Source organism: Staurois parvus, unplaced genomic scaffold (assembly GCF_062004578.1).
Source record: "Staurois parvus isolate SC_StPar_1 unplaced genomic scaffold, SC_StPar_1.0 ptg000177l, whole genome shotgun sequence".
NCBI classification, from domain to species: domain Eukaryota; kingdom Metazoa; phylum Chordata; class Amphibia; order Anura; family Ranidae; genus Staurois; species Staurois parvus.
Genome location: NW_028317973.1, coordinates 1612331 through 1629449, shown reverse-complemented (window position 1 = coordinate 1629449; position 17119 = coordinate 1612331). Strand labels below are relative to the sequence as shown.

The 17119-nt window shown below is 39.9% G+C and overlaps 1 protein-coding gene across 1 annotated transcript in view; it reads right to left on the bottom strand.

Annotated features, from left to right (window-relative positions):
* The window catches only part of COL13A1 (collagen type XIII alpha 1 chain), a 235357-nt gene that overhangs the window by 148523 nt on the left and 69715 nt on the right, over positions 1-17119 (bottom strand). Inside the window, exon 8 of the mRNA XM_089677089.1 lies at positions 86-112. Within this exon, the coding sequence (XP_089533215.1) occupies positions 86-112 (27 nt within the window). The remainder of the gene's footprint in view (positions 1-85; positions 113-17119) is intronic.

Here is a 17119-nt window from a genome sequence, read left to right as displayed (position 1 = left end):
AAATTGCAGCGTTCTTATATTTAATTTGAAACAGACAAAACAATACTTTCATCAGCAGAACACAAATATATATACATATACTCACTGGATTTCCCTTTGGACCAGGAGGACCCTTAAAAAGAAAAACAGGGTTGCTTTGTAGTAGACAGCTTTCATCAGTAATACATACAGCATGATTCACATTATGTAGTCATAATCAGGGCAACTGTAGAACAACAAATGCTCTGTATTAGTCAATGACATGCAATCCATACAATTCCCTGGAACCAATGATTTCCTTTATAACTATGCTAATTGTGCCCTTAAAAAAAGTTTACAAACATATTTTACCCCATTTTGCAAAGCATAGAAATAAGCATAATCCGAAAAATAAAGTCTTTATCAATCCCAGCAATGAGGAAGGCTTTCTTTTTATTTATTTTTACTCTTAATGGGCTAATTATGTGCCAAGAGGCCTGGCCGATCAGTATGGAAAATATTTACACTCTGAAACAAATCAATCATGTATGGACGGAGGTCACAGGAAAAAGGCAATAATAGTCATTAATTTGGAAACCACAAGCCAGCATATTCTGTCAAGTAATTATGTTTAATGTGCTAATAGGGGTCACTTTAACACAAAGCCATAGATTGGACCCAATGGATTGATACATTGTTCAAATGCTAACATCCCCTGTTTCTGAAACCACCATGCACTCATTTGCAGAAATACCTTCATATAATTTAATCAGTATCTTACATGAGAAAGGTAGATTTTACATACAGTACATATGGAATATTTCAAAGAGCTAAATAATTTCATGTGAATGCAAGTCAGTACAAATTATACTCTATTTGAAGCTCATTCAAAAAATTACCTGCTTCTGTTCAGCAGCTATAAAAATATACATTTCACAATTTGATTTAAAAGAGGGCTATGGGAGCACTTATTATCGATAATTGGTTGATTTAACCTTCCTTTTCTTCATAGACATAACAACCTTGCCCTCCTGTCCCTCCCAGACTGCATATGTTGGGCTGTCTCCAAGATGCCAATCTAGTAACCAGGGGATATGCGAGTGAACCATACTACAATAAAAACAATTCATGCTGGCTTAAAAGAAATCCAAAACCTAACATTTATACAGAAAACAAATCTTAAAATACATGTTTCATTCTCATTCCAACAAAAATTTTACTACAACAACTCTTGTTCCTCCTAGGACAGCCTCATTTAGAAGTACAGTGGTTCCTCGGTTTACGAACGCCTCGGTTAATGTAATTTTCGTTTTACGATTGAAAATAATGCCTCGGTTTATGATTTTTTTTTTGCAATACAAAGCAAGTTTCCGTAGGATGCATTGTGCCTAGGAGGTTTATAGTGCTGCCCCTGTTCATGTTGGAGTCTGTGCGTAGCACATGGCATCGAGTGTGGTGGTGTTGGAGCGGTTTTTGCATCGAGTTTTGGAGCCATTCTGGAAATTTTTTAACTTGTCCCTGTACAGTATATATGCCTTTAAAGTGCACTTTATAAAGAGTTTTGAGCAGATAAAAGACTTTTTTTTTTATTTTTCTGACCCCCAGAACGGATTAATTGGTTTTCAATGCATTCCTATGGGAAACCACATTTCAGTTTATGAATTTTTTAAAAAAAGAAATGTCCCGGAGAATGCATTAAATTAGTAAACCGAGGTACCACTGTATAAGAACATGGCTGGGATGGTCAAAATATGGTCCTGCTACCTTGAATGTTATAAGAGGATAAGAAGTTATAAAGAAAAATAAGGTCTCCTGTCCTACCAGACAGGACAAAAATACAAATTGTATGGAAGGTAAAACAGGTCCTGTATTCTTAGGTCCCAGGTCCCTTCTTCAACAGAGCCTGATGAAGAAGGGACACCCTTCGAAACGCATCAGTGGTACTCTGAGAGTACTCTGACAGTCTACCCCTATGATGGGACTCGCACAGGCTTCACACTTCTAAAGTATCTTTGAGGACTTACATGCTTGATTACTTCATTGTTTGTGAGTATTATTCTGAATTTAATACAATTTTGGTTTGCTGAGGTAATGCGCAAGGTTGGTGCGCTTTCTTTTTGTTTCACTTTGCCGTATGTATAGCTATGTTCCCAGTTTTTAATTGATGGGTTAGAACCCCTGTCACTTTGAATTGTTGTCTTGTCCATGCCTGCTTGATTAACCCTCTCTATTTATGCTGATGACCACTGTCACTGAAAAGACATTGACTGCCAGGGAACTTCCCCCCATTCTTATCTTTCCCTAGCTTATTCTACTGGTGACACTGGATGTAAGAAAAAAGGGAAGGTAAATATAACCAACAGGGACACAGTCAATGGTAAAAAAAGAGGATCTAACTATTCCATATATCCAAAAATACAAACAAGGATGAAGTGATAATAACCCTTACTTTTTAATTTTTAGGAGGGGATCCACAATTACATAATAGAATGACTTTTCTCTTCTAAATTTGCCTCTTTTCTCTGTGGCTGGTCCTCAAGCTGCTTGCACCCTCTGCCTCTTTGCAGGTGTCTCCTTAGCTAGTTGGCTGCTAAGGAGACACCCATGCATGTGCGCTCCTGGCTGGTTCTGTGTGTGTCTGGTTCTGTGTGTGTCCTTAAACATGCCCCGCATTGGGCAAGTCGTGCCCCTGCTTCTTCCTCCAAGCAATTTGACTAATGGCAGCTTAAGCCGGAAGGGGTTAATGGTATAGGTGTTATTATGTATGTTGATATGTGTTTTCTTGGAAAATAAGAATCACACATGCAACTGTTTCAAAAGAACAGAAAAACCATATGCTGGACTGGAATATGTCTACACAAACGTATTTCTATATAAACAAAGTGCAGATTCAAGGCACTGTAATATGCACATTTGCTATCGTGTAGGATAATTAACTTTGATTTTCTTTTCTTTCCATACCATCAACCTAATATTACAGTGGAGATTAGGAGGTTCATAACATCTGGCTCTAATTAGTTCTCACTGGTCACTTACCAGTTTGCACGACAGTCGCTGTAAATGACAACTAATTAAAGACATGTGTGCCTACAGGTGTGTTACAAATGACTCAGACCCAGAAGATACATTATAAAGACTGTAGAGGGGGATTTACTGAGACAGGAGCTGAGAGAATCTGAGGCCACTGTGCATGGCAACCAATCAACTTCAAGCTATCATTTTCAAAGCCCAACTGCAGGTTATTAGCAAGCTTAAGCTGGAAGCTGATTGGCTATTATGCACAGCTGCTCCAGATTCTGCCTACTGCAGTCTTCGTAAATCCCCCATAGTGACTAGTGCAAAGAAAATAGAGCAGACCTTGGCAAAATGTAGCCCAAGTGCTACATGGGGCTCTTTAGCTGTCCCTATCCAGCCCTTGATGCTTGCATTGTCAGCCTCTCTGAGTTTGTTATCTTCTTCACTAATTAAGCAGAGAGAGGCATGCTGACAGATGTTCCTATGAAGAGCTGCAAGAACTGGAGGGAGAGAACCTGAGATGCTGATTGGTACAGCCAAAGGCTCAGTTCTGGCAGAGGAGCATTGCCTAGGAGATGTCCCAATGCTCTCTCATTGCTCTGCTACCTGGCCAAATGTCTTCTATGTTAGCGCTTGAAAAGAAAATATAGCAGATCTGAGCAAAATGTGGCTACATGGGGCTCTTTGGCTGTCCCTATCCAGCCCTCGATGCTTGCACTGTCAGCCTCTCTGAGTTTGTTATCTTCTTCACTGAATAAGCAGAGAGAATCATACTGACAGATGTTCGTATGAAGATTGATTATACAAAAATATATAAAGACAATTAATAAAATTGAACACCTTTTATTGGGTTAAAAAAACACCAACAGGTGGAACATGACTGTCAAACACATACATAAAGTGGGGATCAAAAGTTTGGGCACCCCAGCTAAAAAATTGTATTAATGTGCATAAAGAAGCCAAGGAAAGATGGAAAAATCTCCAAAAGGCATCAAATTACAGATTAGACATTCTTATAATATGTCAACAAAAGTTAGATTTTATTTCCATCATTTACACCTTCAAAATAACAGAAAACAAAAAAATGGCGTCTGCAAAAGTTTGGGCACCCTGCAGAGTTAATATCTTGTACTGCCCCCTTTGGCAAGTATCACAGCTTGTAAACGCTTTTTGTAGCCAGCCAAGAGTCTTTCAATTCTTGTTTGAGGTATCTTTGCCCATTCTTCCTTACAAAAGTCTTCCAGTTCTTTGAGATTTCTGGGCTGTCTGTCACGCACTGCTCTTTTAAGGTCTATCCATAGATTTTCAATTATGTTGAGGTCAGGAGATTGTGAAGGCCATGGCAAAACCTTCAGTTTACGCCTCTTGATGTAATCCCCCATGGATTTCGAGGTGTGTTTAGGATCATTATCCATTTGTAGAAGCCATCCTTTCTTTAACTTCAGCTTTTTCACAGATGGCATCAAGTTACCATCCAAAATTTGCTGAAATTTTATTGAATCCATTTTTCCTTCTACTCGTGAGATGTTCCCTGTGCCACTGGCTGCAACACAACCCCAAACCATGATTGATCCAACCCCATGCTTAACAGTTGGACAGAGGTTCTTTTCATTAAATTCTGTGCCCCTTCTTCTCCAAACGTACCTTTGCTCATTCCGGCCAAAAAGTTCAATTTTAACCTCATCAGTCCACAGAACTTGTTTCCAAAATGCATCAGGCTTGTCTATATGTTCATTTGCAAAGTTCAAACGATGATTTTTGTGGTGAGGACGTAGAAGAGGTTTTCTTCTGATGACTCTTCCATGAAGACCATATTTGTACAAGTATCTCTTTATAGTGGAATAGTGTACCACAACTCCAGTGTCTGCCAGATCTTTCTGGAGGGATCGTGCAGTCAAACGTGGGTTTTGAATTGTTTTTCTCACAATCCTGCGAGCTGTTCTGTCTGATATTTTTCTTGGTCTTCCAGATCTTGCTTTAACTTCCACTGTTCCTGATGACTGCCATTTCTTAATTACATTTCGAACAGAGGATATTGACATCTGAAAACGCTTTGCTATCTTCTTATAGCCTTCTCCAGCTTTGTGAGCGTCAACTATTTTCAGTTTCAGTTTTCTAGACAACTGCTTAGAAGAACCCATGGTGCTGATTTTTGGGGCAAGGTCAGATGAGTCTGGGCATTTAAAACCTTTGAGATTGACATCACCTGGTCTTTCCAGATGATGATTGAGAACAATCCATGACACTGGCAGGTCTCAGCTTGGCAAAGGGGGCAGTGCATGCTATAAATTTTGCAGGGTGCCCAAACTTTTGCAGACTCCATTTTTTTGTTTTCTGTTATTTTGAAAGTGTAAATTATGGAAATAAAATCTAACTTTTGTTGACATATTATAAGAATGTCTAATCTGTAATTTGATGCCTTTTGGAGATTTTTCCATCTTTCCTTGGCTTCTTTATGCACATTAATACAAATTTTTAGCTGGGGTGCCCAAACTTTCGATCCCCACTGTACATGTCCTAGATGCAAAAGGGCATCACGGGCATCAGCGACAAGTCACCAGCAGCTACTATTTCAAAACATCAAGGCTAAACTGTGAATGGTAATGACACCTAAATAAATGGTGTCACATCATAGGTAGCAATAGACATAATGGTGCATAGCTTCAGCCTAGAATCATAAATTGGTACTTGGTTGATATTACGACACCTAGAAGGATGGTATCACATCATAGGTATCAATAAACATATTGGTACATAGCTTCAGCTTAGAACCACTTTGTTGATATTTCCAACGCGTTTCACGGGACAATGCCCGCTTCTTCAGGGAAAACAAAACACAAATTCCTACAATAAAGCAAAAATAGAGCCAAGAGCATATAATCAATATACAACCATACAAAAAATTCAACAAAACAACCAAAAATAATAAATAAAAGGCTTGACAGCAGTTACCAGTTGACAACACTAGCATACTCCCAGATGGCCCATGCAAGGTATATAGGACATGTCAATCATATCTGGAGGAAAAAAAGAGGCCTCCAGCAACTAATGAGGAATAATCGTCGGTCAAGAGAAGATCTAAATCCACTTGTAAACAGCAGAACTGTCATTCTAGTGAATTACAAAATATAGCAGACCTGGGCAAAATGTGGCCCAAGGGATACATGGGGCTCTTTGGCTGTCCCTATCCAGCCCTCAGTGCTTGCACTGTCAATCTCTCTGAGTTCGGTATCTTCCTCACTGAGTAAGCAGAGAGAGGCATGCTGACAGATGTTCATATGAAGAGCTGCAAGAGCTAGAGAGTGAGAGGCTGAGATGTTGATTGGTACAGCCAAAGGCTCGGTTCTGGCTGGATAGCATTGCCTAGGAGATCTCCCAATGTTCTCTCATTTCTCTGCTACATGGCCAAATGTCTTCTATGTTAGCCCTTGCACACTGCAAACCCCAGGAGCCGTGCATTTCGTCTTCATTTCAGGTCAGAAAGCTGCAGAAATCCTCACCAATCTCAGGATCTCTCTTTCCAGTGCTCTTCAGAGGGCATTTGACAGGCAGTAAGGAGTTGTTATATCACCTCCTCACTGCCTGATTTAACCCTATAATGCTGCAATTGCATGCAGTTGCAGCTCAGCCCTAGTGAACTCAATTGACGAGTTTAACAAGAGATGCCACATGTGAACAGCCCTGTCCAACTGTTATTTTATAGTTTAAGTGGGTGGCCAGGAGTGGAAAACTGCTGCTCAGCCACCATTTTTTAGCAGCCTCTCAGAAATTGACCCATTTCACGAGCAGTTACTGTATAACTATTATTCCTTACTTCAGGATGTTTGTTTTCTATATGTTTACGAACTTACAGACCTTCCCCAGGTCTAGAATTAATATTAAGCAGAATTAAGTTCAGCCTTCCACAACAGACACATTTTATCACGTGGCCCCTTGGGAATAAAGTGCCCACTTCTGAAATAGAGTGATGTTGCTCATACATGTTGAAGTCATTACTCAACTCCACTCAAAATATATCTGGAATCTGATTGCTTGCTATGGGCAACCCCAGAATGGGTTTATTGGTGTTCATATCTTTTTGTATGAATACATGTATCATTTGCTCAACTCAACATAACTAATAATTATGTGACTAAGTCAACTGAAAAGACTTCTCTAAATGGCATGTAACCTTCGAAGAATGACTGCAACTTAAAATGGTACTATATGTTTGACATTTATTAGCCTTATAGCATTCTCTGCAGTAGGGAGAAAAAAACGCACCAGCACCCTTCTGTTCACTGGTCCCCAATCACTTACCTGTGGTCCATGTTCAGCCCTGCAAAATGCTCCATTATCTGCCCAGCTTCCCCAGTCTTCTGGGTTTCAAAGGCAGGTACTGAGGGCAGCACAGCCATAGGCTCCTACTGCCAATGGTCAAATTGCTCAGAGGAGGGAGCAGGGGGTGGCGTACCAGGCATTGTGTCTGTGGACACAAACAGTATCAGCCAGGAGCACACATGCACGGGTGTCTCCTTAACAACTGGCTAGCTAAGGAGACACCTGTAAAATGGCAGGGGGTGCATACAGCTTGGGGAGCAGCTGCAGAAAAAGTAAATTTTAGAAAAGAAGGCTCATTCTATAATGTAAGTGGGGACCTCCTCTTACAAACAAAAAATAAGGGTTAATATCACTTTATCTTAATAGAATCTGGAATAGTTAGATCCTCTGTTTTTATCATCTTCTGTGCTCCTGTTGGTAAGATTTCCCTCCTCTATTTTTTTGCAACCAGTGCCATAAGTATAGAAAGGAAAAAAAAATTACACTCATCGCTAAAATTGAATGGGGGGAACAATTCCAGTGAAGACACCTGTTTTAACGTCAACTGCCAAAGCTAGAATTTCCCCTCACTTTGTTGAGTCTCTGGGACAGGAACTGAACAGATGTTTCCTTGGTGGGTACACAATAAGAAGAAGCTGAAGAGGCCCTACTTCTTTCCCATTCTGTCCAAAACCAAAAAGACATTTACTAGAATTCCACTTGAAAAGCTTTTCCTTTCCTTTGTCTAAATGCATGTACTCTACCATAAGAACATTGACGAACTCCAGGTGACAACTACAAGCACTATAAAAAGCAATTCTTTGTTTCTGTAACTTATATTAGTGGAACCTTTGTTATCATCACTTCCTCGTTCTGCAATTTTATTAGAATTATAACCTCCTGTCCTGAAGGGTCAACCCAGCAATGACACTAAGGACAATGCAATAAATATAACTACCAGACAATAATTACACAGAACAGTGCAAATGGAATGTTTTGTATAATATGGAGTCCAGCCAAACATGGGTGTAATACATCTCTGTGTTGTCATATTTGATAGATTTTGCTAAGGAAGTGGGAGAAGTCGTATGTGTTTTGTTTTACCTTTATAAAGGGCAGGTCATGTTCCAAGACACTGTCTGAGAATTTCTAAGTCCTGCTGGCTATCAGTCCTAGGGATCTCAGGACATGCGTGACATCGATATGTGTAACTGTACCAACATTGTAAATGCTGCTGGCAAAACAATAAATCAACAGTTTCCAGGTGTGCAGACTACCTTGAGAACAGAGAGAGAGAGAGTACCAGCTTTCCCATGACTAGGTGTCCAGTAAACAATGATTTTTAGACACAATTTTAAGGCCCGGGCGAATATGTTGAGTGTTTGTGTAAGACTTTAACCCACAAAGCATTATGTTATATTATATAAGTGTTAGCAAGAGTCCGGATTTAATTTCTTAGTCAAGTCCATTCAAATCAACTAGTACATTTAACATTAACCGCAGATTGACAATTCTGCTGTCCAAAGTTGTGTCCATTGCTTCTCCATCCAGAGAGGAGACACACTAAGACAAAAAGTGTGCTACTGGCAGGTTCATTGGGTGAACATAAAGAAAAAAAAAACTAAAAAAAATCTAATGCAGCCACCACATCTAAGAATTGTTAAGGTGCAGTTTATAACTTGTTTGTTTTTGGGTTTAATATCGCTTTAACTCGCTCAACCATAACACAGCATTATTCTGTACCCTAAAAATACAAGCTTTATTAAAGCTCAAAGCTGAACTCCAGGCTGTAACAAGGCATGTTGGAATAATGAGAAATACTTTCCTTATTCTGTGTTCCAGCAGGTTGTCGCAATCTGCTCCCTAAACCACTTATGGCGGCAGTCGCACACTTACCCCCTCCACAGACAATGCAGTGTTAATAGCCCTGCATTGTACATGATGTCAGTGAAAGACCATCCACATGCTGGAGCTTTGAGGAGAGCCTGCTGGAACAGGTAATAGGGTAAATAAAATAGCCTCTTCCCCTACCATAACATTTTATTTTACAGTGCAGGGGCCCCCAGTGCAAGGGTATTTTTAGTTCCAGCCTTTAAACTTTCTCCTGTACTCATGTAAAGTTGAACTTAATAGAAAAAAATATAATTGCTGGTAAGCAGTGTTTTTTGTATTTAACTAGCATTTTTTAAATGTAAGCACCTTAAGGGGATGCAAAGTACAGTGTACACCAGGGGTGGACTGACCATTTGGAAACTCAGGCACTGCCTGAGGACCCAGGGTCAGTAGGAGGCCCCATGAGATGCCCCTGATACCTTTTTCATAGGCTTTTTTGAGTTTGGGCAAGAACACAGGGGCCCCATGATCCCCTATTGCCCGGGGGCCCCATGAGTTGTCAGTCCGCCCCTGGTGTACACCCTTGGTATCTGTCAGATGGTGTAGAATGGAGCCCAATGCCAGGATAGTGTGCCCCCATTGTGCAAATATGCCATGTGTAGTTTTACATTATTTACATACTCTGAGCAGAATTCCCCCCTCTGTTCTGCTTTAAAGGGTCAATGCACCCAAAAACTGGAAGCTCAGATTTGGAAAAACAAAGTTATTATGCATAAACTTCATCTATATCTTGTAAGGAACTCTCTTGGGGTATCTCAGCATCTTAAATTGTAGATTTACAAATCATTGTAACTATCAATCTCTGTGAATCTCCATAACTAAGGGGCAGAAAAGGGAAGTCCATCAGGAAAACTGATCTACTGTCAGTGAGTGACTGAATTCAACACCATCTAACCACAACTAGTTATTTTTTAATAATGATGTATGTACAATTTCTAAAAAGATCTTGGCAGTCTCCAAATTAATTTTTAAGCTTTGTACCTTATCAAGACAACACATTACACCTATCATTACAGAATAGTTCAGATTATATTGCACTGTTTTCCTTTAAATATTGTGCCTTTAGGATTAATCTACATGTAAAGTTTAACCACTTGCCCTCCATAGGATTTACTCCCCTTCCTGACCAGGCCATTCTTTGCGTTACGGCGCTGCTTTACTTTAACTGACAATTTTGCGGTCATGCAATGCTCAAATGAAATTTATGTAATTTTTTTTTCCAAGACTTGAACTTTCTTTCAGTGGTATTTGATCGCCTGTGCAGTTTTTATATTTTGCGCTATAAAAAAAAGACCGACAATTTTGAAAAAAAAAAACAATCTTTTTGACTTTTCTTTTTGAAAGTTATAGCTTTTACAAATGGTGGTATATATACTTGGTTTATTTAAAAAAATATTTTAACTAGTAATCAGTAACTTATAGCAGGACTGCGGGACTGCAGAACTGCGGCGGGCATTCTGACACTGGGGGGAATGACTTGGTGTCACTGACATCCCCAGTGACACCAATACAGTGATCAGGGCTAAAAAAAGCACTGACACTGGACTAATGGCACTGGGCAGGAAGGGGCAATCAAAGGGTAAACTGTGTGCTGTTTTACACTGTGCTTTGTCCGTGTGCTTCACTGTAATTACACTGCTTTGGATGGTTGTGCTGTGCACAGCCATCTAAAGCAGTGTGCACAAGCCGACAGGGAGGAGAACTGTTTTGTTTACCAAAAGTTCTCTTTCCCATCGGAGATTCTCAGAAATTACCGTGCGCCGGCGAGTAATCACCTGCCGGGACCCGGTGATTGACAGCCGCGGGGAGCTCTGGTGCAAAGGAGGAACTCTGTGGACTCTGATGTAAGGGGGAGGGTTCTGGGGACACTGATTTAAGGATAAATCTGGGCACCCTGATGTGTAGGGTAATGGTGGGGACTTAATATAAAAGGGGTTCTGATGTAAAAAGGGATCCTGAAGTAAGGGGGGGGGGTATGGGAACCCTGATGTATAGGGGAATGCCGGGGATCCTGATGTGGGGGAGACTCTTGGGACTTTGATGTAAGGGGGGTTCTGATGTGGACAGATGGTTCATCCTGACCCTTGCACTCTAAACATTATGTTGCATAGTCCTGGCCAAGGTGTCCATTGTCTCAACAGTTGCAGGTTTTAATGAATTTCTTTTTTAAGATAGGCTCATACAGACAAAATGATATTATTTTTATGTGCATAAAAGCATATGCAATGGCTCTCAGTTGTGGTACAGTAATTAGGGATATTTTGTGGGTGCAAGGACTGTTATATGCATGCAATGTATAAAGCAACTAGGCAGATATTCTGTTTACTCACCCTTCTAAAAACTGTAGCTGCTGAATTTTAATAAGCAGACACTCACCTGTCCAAGGATCCAGCACCACCCTCATCTGGGCTTGTTCTTCACCGGTCTTCAGATCACTGGCACCAGCATTTTAACTGTCGGAGTTGGCTGTGAATGTACCTTCAGCCTCCTTGGACAGACCTGTGGCATTTCCCAAAAGGTTGCAGCTAGGGGTTGAAGAACGTCTACTCCCATTGCCTAGGAACTACAGTCTCTTTCAAGATAAAACCTGCTTTGTCTCTCACTCTTAAATTTTAGCTTAACAAATGTTAACCTGTAATGCCATGTTTATATGATTATTTCAAGATAAAACCTGCTTCATCTCTCCCTCTTAAATTACCATTTAACCAATCTACTTATATACTGTTCAGCCACAGTACAAAATCTAATGTTTACTTCAACCTGCCTCATCACTCCCTCTTATATTGTGGCCCACCCAAACTGCTTGCATATGGTCCATCCACTGTACAATATTAAGGACTACTGTCTCTTTAGATAAAATACTCTAACGTTTATTCAAAGATAACAGCTGCCTTGTCACTCCCTCTTATATTGTGGCCTAACCAAGCTGCCTACATTTGCCAAACCCACTGTGAACCAAACCCAAAGAGATTCATCATTGAGACCGTATAATGACTATAATCTAAAGCTTTAATTTCAGCAGGTAACCAAATGGACAAAAAACCCATCTTAATCAAAACCCAAGAATATATATTAATTGAAATGACTGATTCATGGAAGCTGGAGAAGAGAAAATAAGTTGTTGTCAACAGCAACTAATTCAGTTTTACATTTCATTTTAAGGAAAAAGAAAACAAGATTTCTGATCACCTATTATAATCTTGTTTGGTCTTGTTTGATTTTGTTTTTTTCAACACTTTTCCCAAACAGCATTATCCAAAGCTGCAGTATTTTGCTGGTCTATCTTCAAGCCATCTAAACACTGCTCTCACTCCTAGTATCAATCTGCTGTACAGTAGGTCATGGAAAGTTACTATAGAGACATATTTCAGGAAAGTATGCTAGGGGAATTTTAATATACATTAAATGATTCTTGAAACAATATACTAAATTTTTTTTTATTATTTGCCTGGAGTTCTGCTTTAAATCTCCTAATACTGACAGCTCTTTCAGCTCCCAGTGGACAGCAGGTGGCGCCCCTGGTTGAGTGCCCAATTAAGTATAAGCTCTTTAATGCATTTAACAAATCTCATTTTAGAAATATTCCCTTCTGTGTGAAACTGAAAATTAGACTATACTTCAGGAATTTGGTTCTGCTCTGGCTATTAATGATTTCCGAAATCTACACAAAGTTGGTTGTGAATGTGGATGTCCTCATAAAACACCTCAGCAGACCCTGTAAATTCTGTTATTTTTCTAATACAGAGTCCACTGTGTGTTAATGGCTTTGTTTGAAGCCGGATGGACAGGCTTGCAGAGGTGTCTAGGAGTAGAATGATTTCATTCACAGCTGTTGCCTGAACCTAGGTAACCAACGCTCACACTTCTCGTAAATGGCAGAATGTGGGACATTTCAGTTGTTACTAGTAGATTCTGAGTGCAGCACACTGCAAGGAAATTACAGCGCACCAAATATGTATTTATAATGGGATTTATATGTATTATAGGTTGGTTCATTATAGGGGTAATAAATAGAGAAGTCCAACAACCATAATTATTTATTGCAAGACCAGAACCTGACATCATCACGGCAGTGGGACCCCTGTTTCAATATAAAATGACATTAGATATTAAACAGACCTATATTTTGGAACTGCATAGCTTTGTTAATTTTAAGTCAGTTACCATTGCAATATTTCAGACCTGATATACTGTAACCCTAACAGAGTCAAGCATATGAGATCATAAAAGCCGTAGGTCAGCAATGGGTCAAATGTGATTTACCTGTCAATTACAACCATATGATGATCATTTGTGCAAATGACAGCTCTTTCACCTGTGTGGCACTTCTCCAAAAATTCCAAAAGTAAATTCTGTGCAGGGGAGAATGTGTCAAAATAAAGCTGCCAACACTCAATTTGTGATAAATCTGCCAAAAGCTATAAACATGCCAGTGAAGAGCTAAATCATCTGCATGCTCGTAATGTGCAAAAACGCAAAATGTAAAGTGCAAATCATGTAGTATATATAAATTAACATACCTTATTTAAAGTGCAAATAGTGGCAAAAATTTCATACATAAACCAATTCATAAATAATAAAAACTGAGCAATTGTGGCACAAATTAATGAAATTGCCCCAACATATCAGTCAAAACAAGTATCCCAGTATCTCATTCCAAAGCAATATTAATCTTCCACAAGAACTAAGATTTCTTCAAGTGCTGAAATTCTACCATACATCTGGGTTCTTACTCCAACAAGCAAATAGAGAAACTGTGAGCCTCTTACCAAATGGTATAGACCATTCAAACATAAATGGTCAAATGCTCCATTAAGTGCCTAAACACTTGTACTAAAACCTTCACTATCCAGTGTTCCAGTCAAATACAGCATTAGTGCCAGAAAATAAAGCTGCAAGCCTCTTACCACATACCATGTACCGTTTAGAGTTAAAATGGTCAACAGGGCTTTAACAGAATATTCCCAACAGCTCTCAGGATCATGGCTCATCCATCGGCTTCATGTATGACAGGCAGTAAACAAAAAGGTAATAGGTGCGAACCATAGTGTAGTAAACTAACCTATGCCACTAACCTAAATTACATAAACTTCAAACCAGGCAGTTCAGAACACCGAACTCAAAGCTGCCTTGGTTTGAAGCTGGTCCATGGTCCACGATACACAGTAAGAAGCTTGCAGCTTTATTTTCTCATGTGGTGCTGGCACTAATACTGAGGCTGATTGGAATGCCCGATGGTGAAGGTTTTGATACAAGTGTTTGACCATTTAATAGCGGATTTAACCATTTATGTTTGAATGGTCTATATCATTTGGTAAGAGGCTCACAGTTTCTCTGTTTGCATGTTGGAGTAAGAACATGGATGTACGGTGAAATTTCAGCACTGCAAGAAAGCTTCGTTATATTGAAAGATTTATATTGCTTTGGACTAAGATATTGGGACATTTGTTTTGACCGATATATATTGGGACAATTTCATTTGTTTGTGGCACAATTGCAGTTTTTTATTTATTTAGTTATTATTTATGGATTGGTTTAGGTATGACATTTTTGGCACTATTTGCACTTTAAATAAGGTATATTAATTTATATATACTGCATAATTTGCGATTTGCATTTTGCGTTTTTGCACATTATAAGTACGCAGATGATTTAGCGCTACACTGGTATGTTTATAGTTAATGGCACCTCTCCAGCCTACGTTGTCATTTACTGCAGTGACTCCTCTTCAATCTGTATCATAATTTTTGGCAACAACGTGTTTCCAGCCTATATGGTCATCTGCATCAATGACACCCCTCTAGAATATGTGGTGGTAGTAACAAGGCTTCAGCAAATTTAAATTATTACTTTGAGGCTCCTTGGGCAATTCGATAGATGTAGTGGGAAAACTGCATGTACTTACCTCAAGTATATAATACAGTGTTAAAAGTACATTCCAGAGGCCATGTTGTAATGCTGGGGATTTAGTCTAATTGCACCCTCCTCTACACTGCCATGTTCATACTGTGTAGCGTCTTAGTTTTGAAAGGAGCCTTGCTAGGATATCTCCTTAAAGAAAAAAAAATGAGCTGCACCCTGGTTTAGTTTTCCATTGTACTTGTCTGGAGTTTTGTAGGGATGAGCTTCAGGTTCACTGTGGATCCAACAGGTTTGAATTTTGAAAATTGTGATCCTGGTAATTTAATGTGGAAATTGTCAGAACTAATTCTTTGTAAACATAATGTACTTCCTGGCCTTTGAATTTATTTCAGCTGGCTGAGAAGTGTCGATAAGGGGGATTTTTGATAAACAAGCCACCCTCAATATAAAAGAGGGAGGTCACAGCAGCCATATTGACATGCTTATAAAGTATGTGCTTTATCTGTGATAAGGAAATCATCTGAAGTTTTGCTTATAAACTGCATAGAGAAAGAGTAATGTAGGGCTTGTAGGCACTGACAAGCCTGTTAAAAGTAGAAAAAAAAACCGCTTATTGACAGTCATGTAGGTAGCAAAATTCTCCAAGAGAATTGGGGGGTGGAATTTTACCTTTTTTTTTTTTTTGTTACATCTTAAAGCGGAACTTTACCAAAACCACTTGATAAACAATAATGTTCTTTAGCACGGAACATACATTTCACAATAATAATTATGCTACCAAAATTAGTGTATCCTGTAAATTGCCTCCAGCATTGCTCCTGTTTCTTCTTGCTGGAGGCTGCCATTTTGCTGAAGCCCAGAGCACCAACACAGCAGTAAATCTTAAAGTGGAACTAAACTCATCAATTTAACTGTTTCAAAAAAAGTTACATTCCTGGAATGCTGGGATTGCTAACTGTTACATTTGCTTGTATACTCAAACTGTCAAACCATCAAATGGCTGGTTTAGCAGTTGGAGATCAAACAGAAGCAGCTTCCTTGGCTGTAAAGGATAGGATAGTTGAATTATGCTTTAAGACTGTCAGCAGATCGGCCTCTATAGATTCAGCAGTGCCTAAAAATGGAGATCAACTGAGCATTGGTAGAGCAGAGTGAGACAGTGTATTACTGACTTTTAAACAGTATAGACACCTATTTAATATTTTACATAGCTTTACCCAGGGCCGGTGCTAGACTATTTGGCACCCTAGGCAAGACCAGCTACTTGCCCCCCCCCCCCAAATACTAAATTAACAAAACAATAAACTGGTAAATTTATTTTACTTTGCAATAATTAGTGCCATAAGATGCCACCAGCACCAATGGATCCACACTCTAACAGACCCCAGGCTGGGATTCCCCAGGCAATGGGGGGAGATAAAACGCTGTGACAGCAGGCAACTGAACTGAATGATCCCACACAGTGACAGATCCGACACAACACACCACACCACCACCAACACTGACACAGATCAGCAGGCCTAGCAGGCACTAGAAGAGCAGGCTGTGGGATTGGGATGGGAAGACAAATTGCATATGTGATGGATGGCTGGCTAGACATGAGACATCTGAGTAAGACATTACCTTCATCCACAGGCACAGCTCCAACTCCGCTGATGAATGGGAAGAGAAGAGCTGGAACTCCACAATGATCAGTAGCCAGCAGCTGGCTTGCAGTAAGGGACTGAGTCTGAGAGGAACACTGGAAGGAGCGGCAGCTCAGCTGCTACACAGGCCCCAGACACCCGGCATCTTCCTCTGTCCTTTCTTTGTCCCCTCTGCTGCCCCTCCTCTCAGCTGAAGGATCATTCATGACATGGCGGTGTCCCACACAGAGAGTGCTGGTCTGTGCTGTGCCCAGATGCCCCTAGGTGACAGTGCACCCTAGGCGGCCGCCTAGTTTGCCTAGTGGAAGCACTGGCCCTGGCTATACCTGCAAAAGGGGCCAGCCAAACATTTAGCAGGACTTCTTTTTTCAACTAAATTTCCACTTTAATGTTGTGGATGTCCTGCAGTCTCCAGTGAGCCTACCCCTGTACACATTCATTACAAT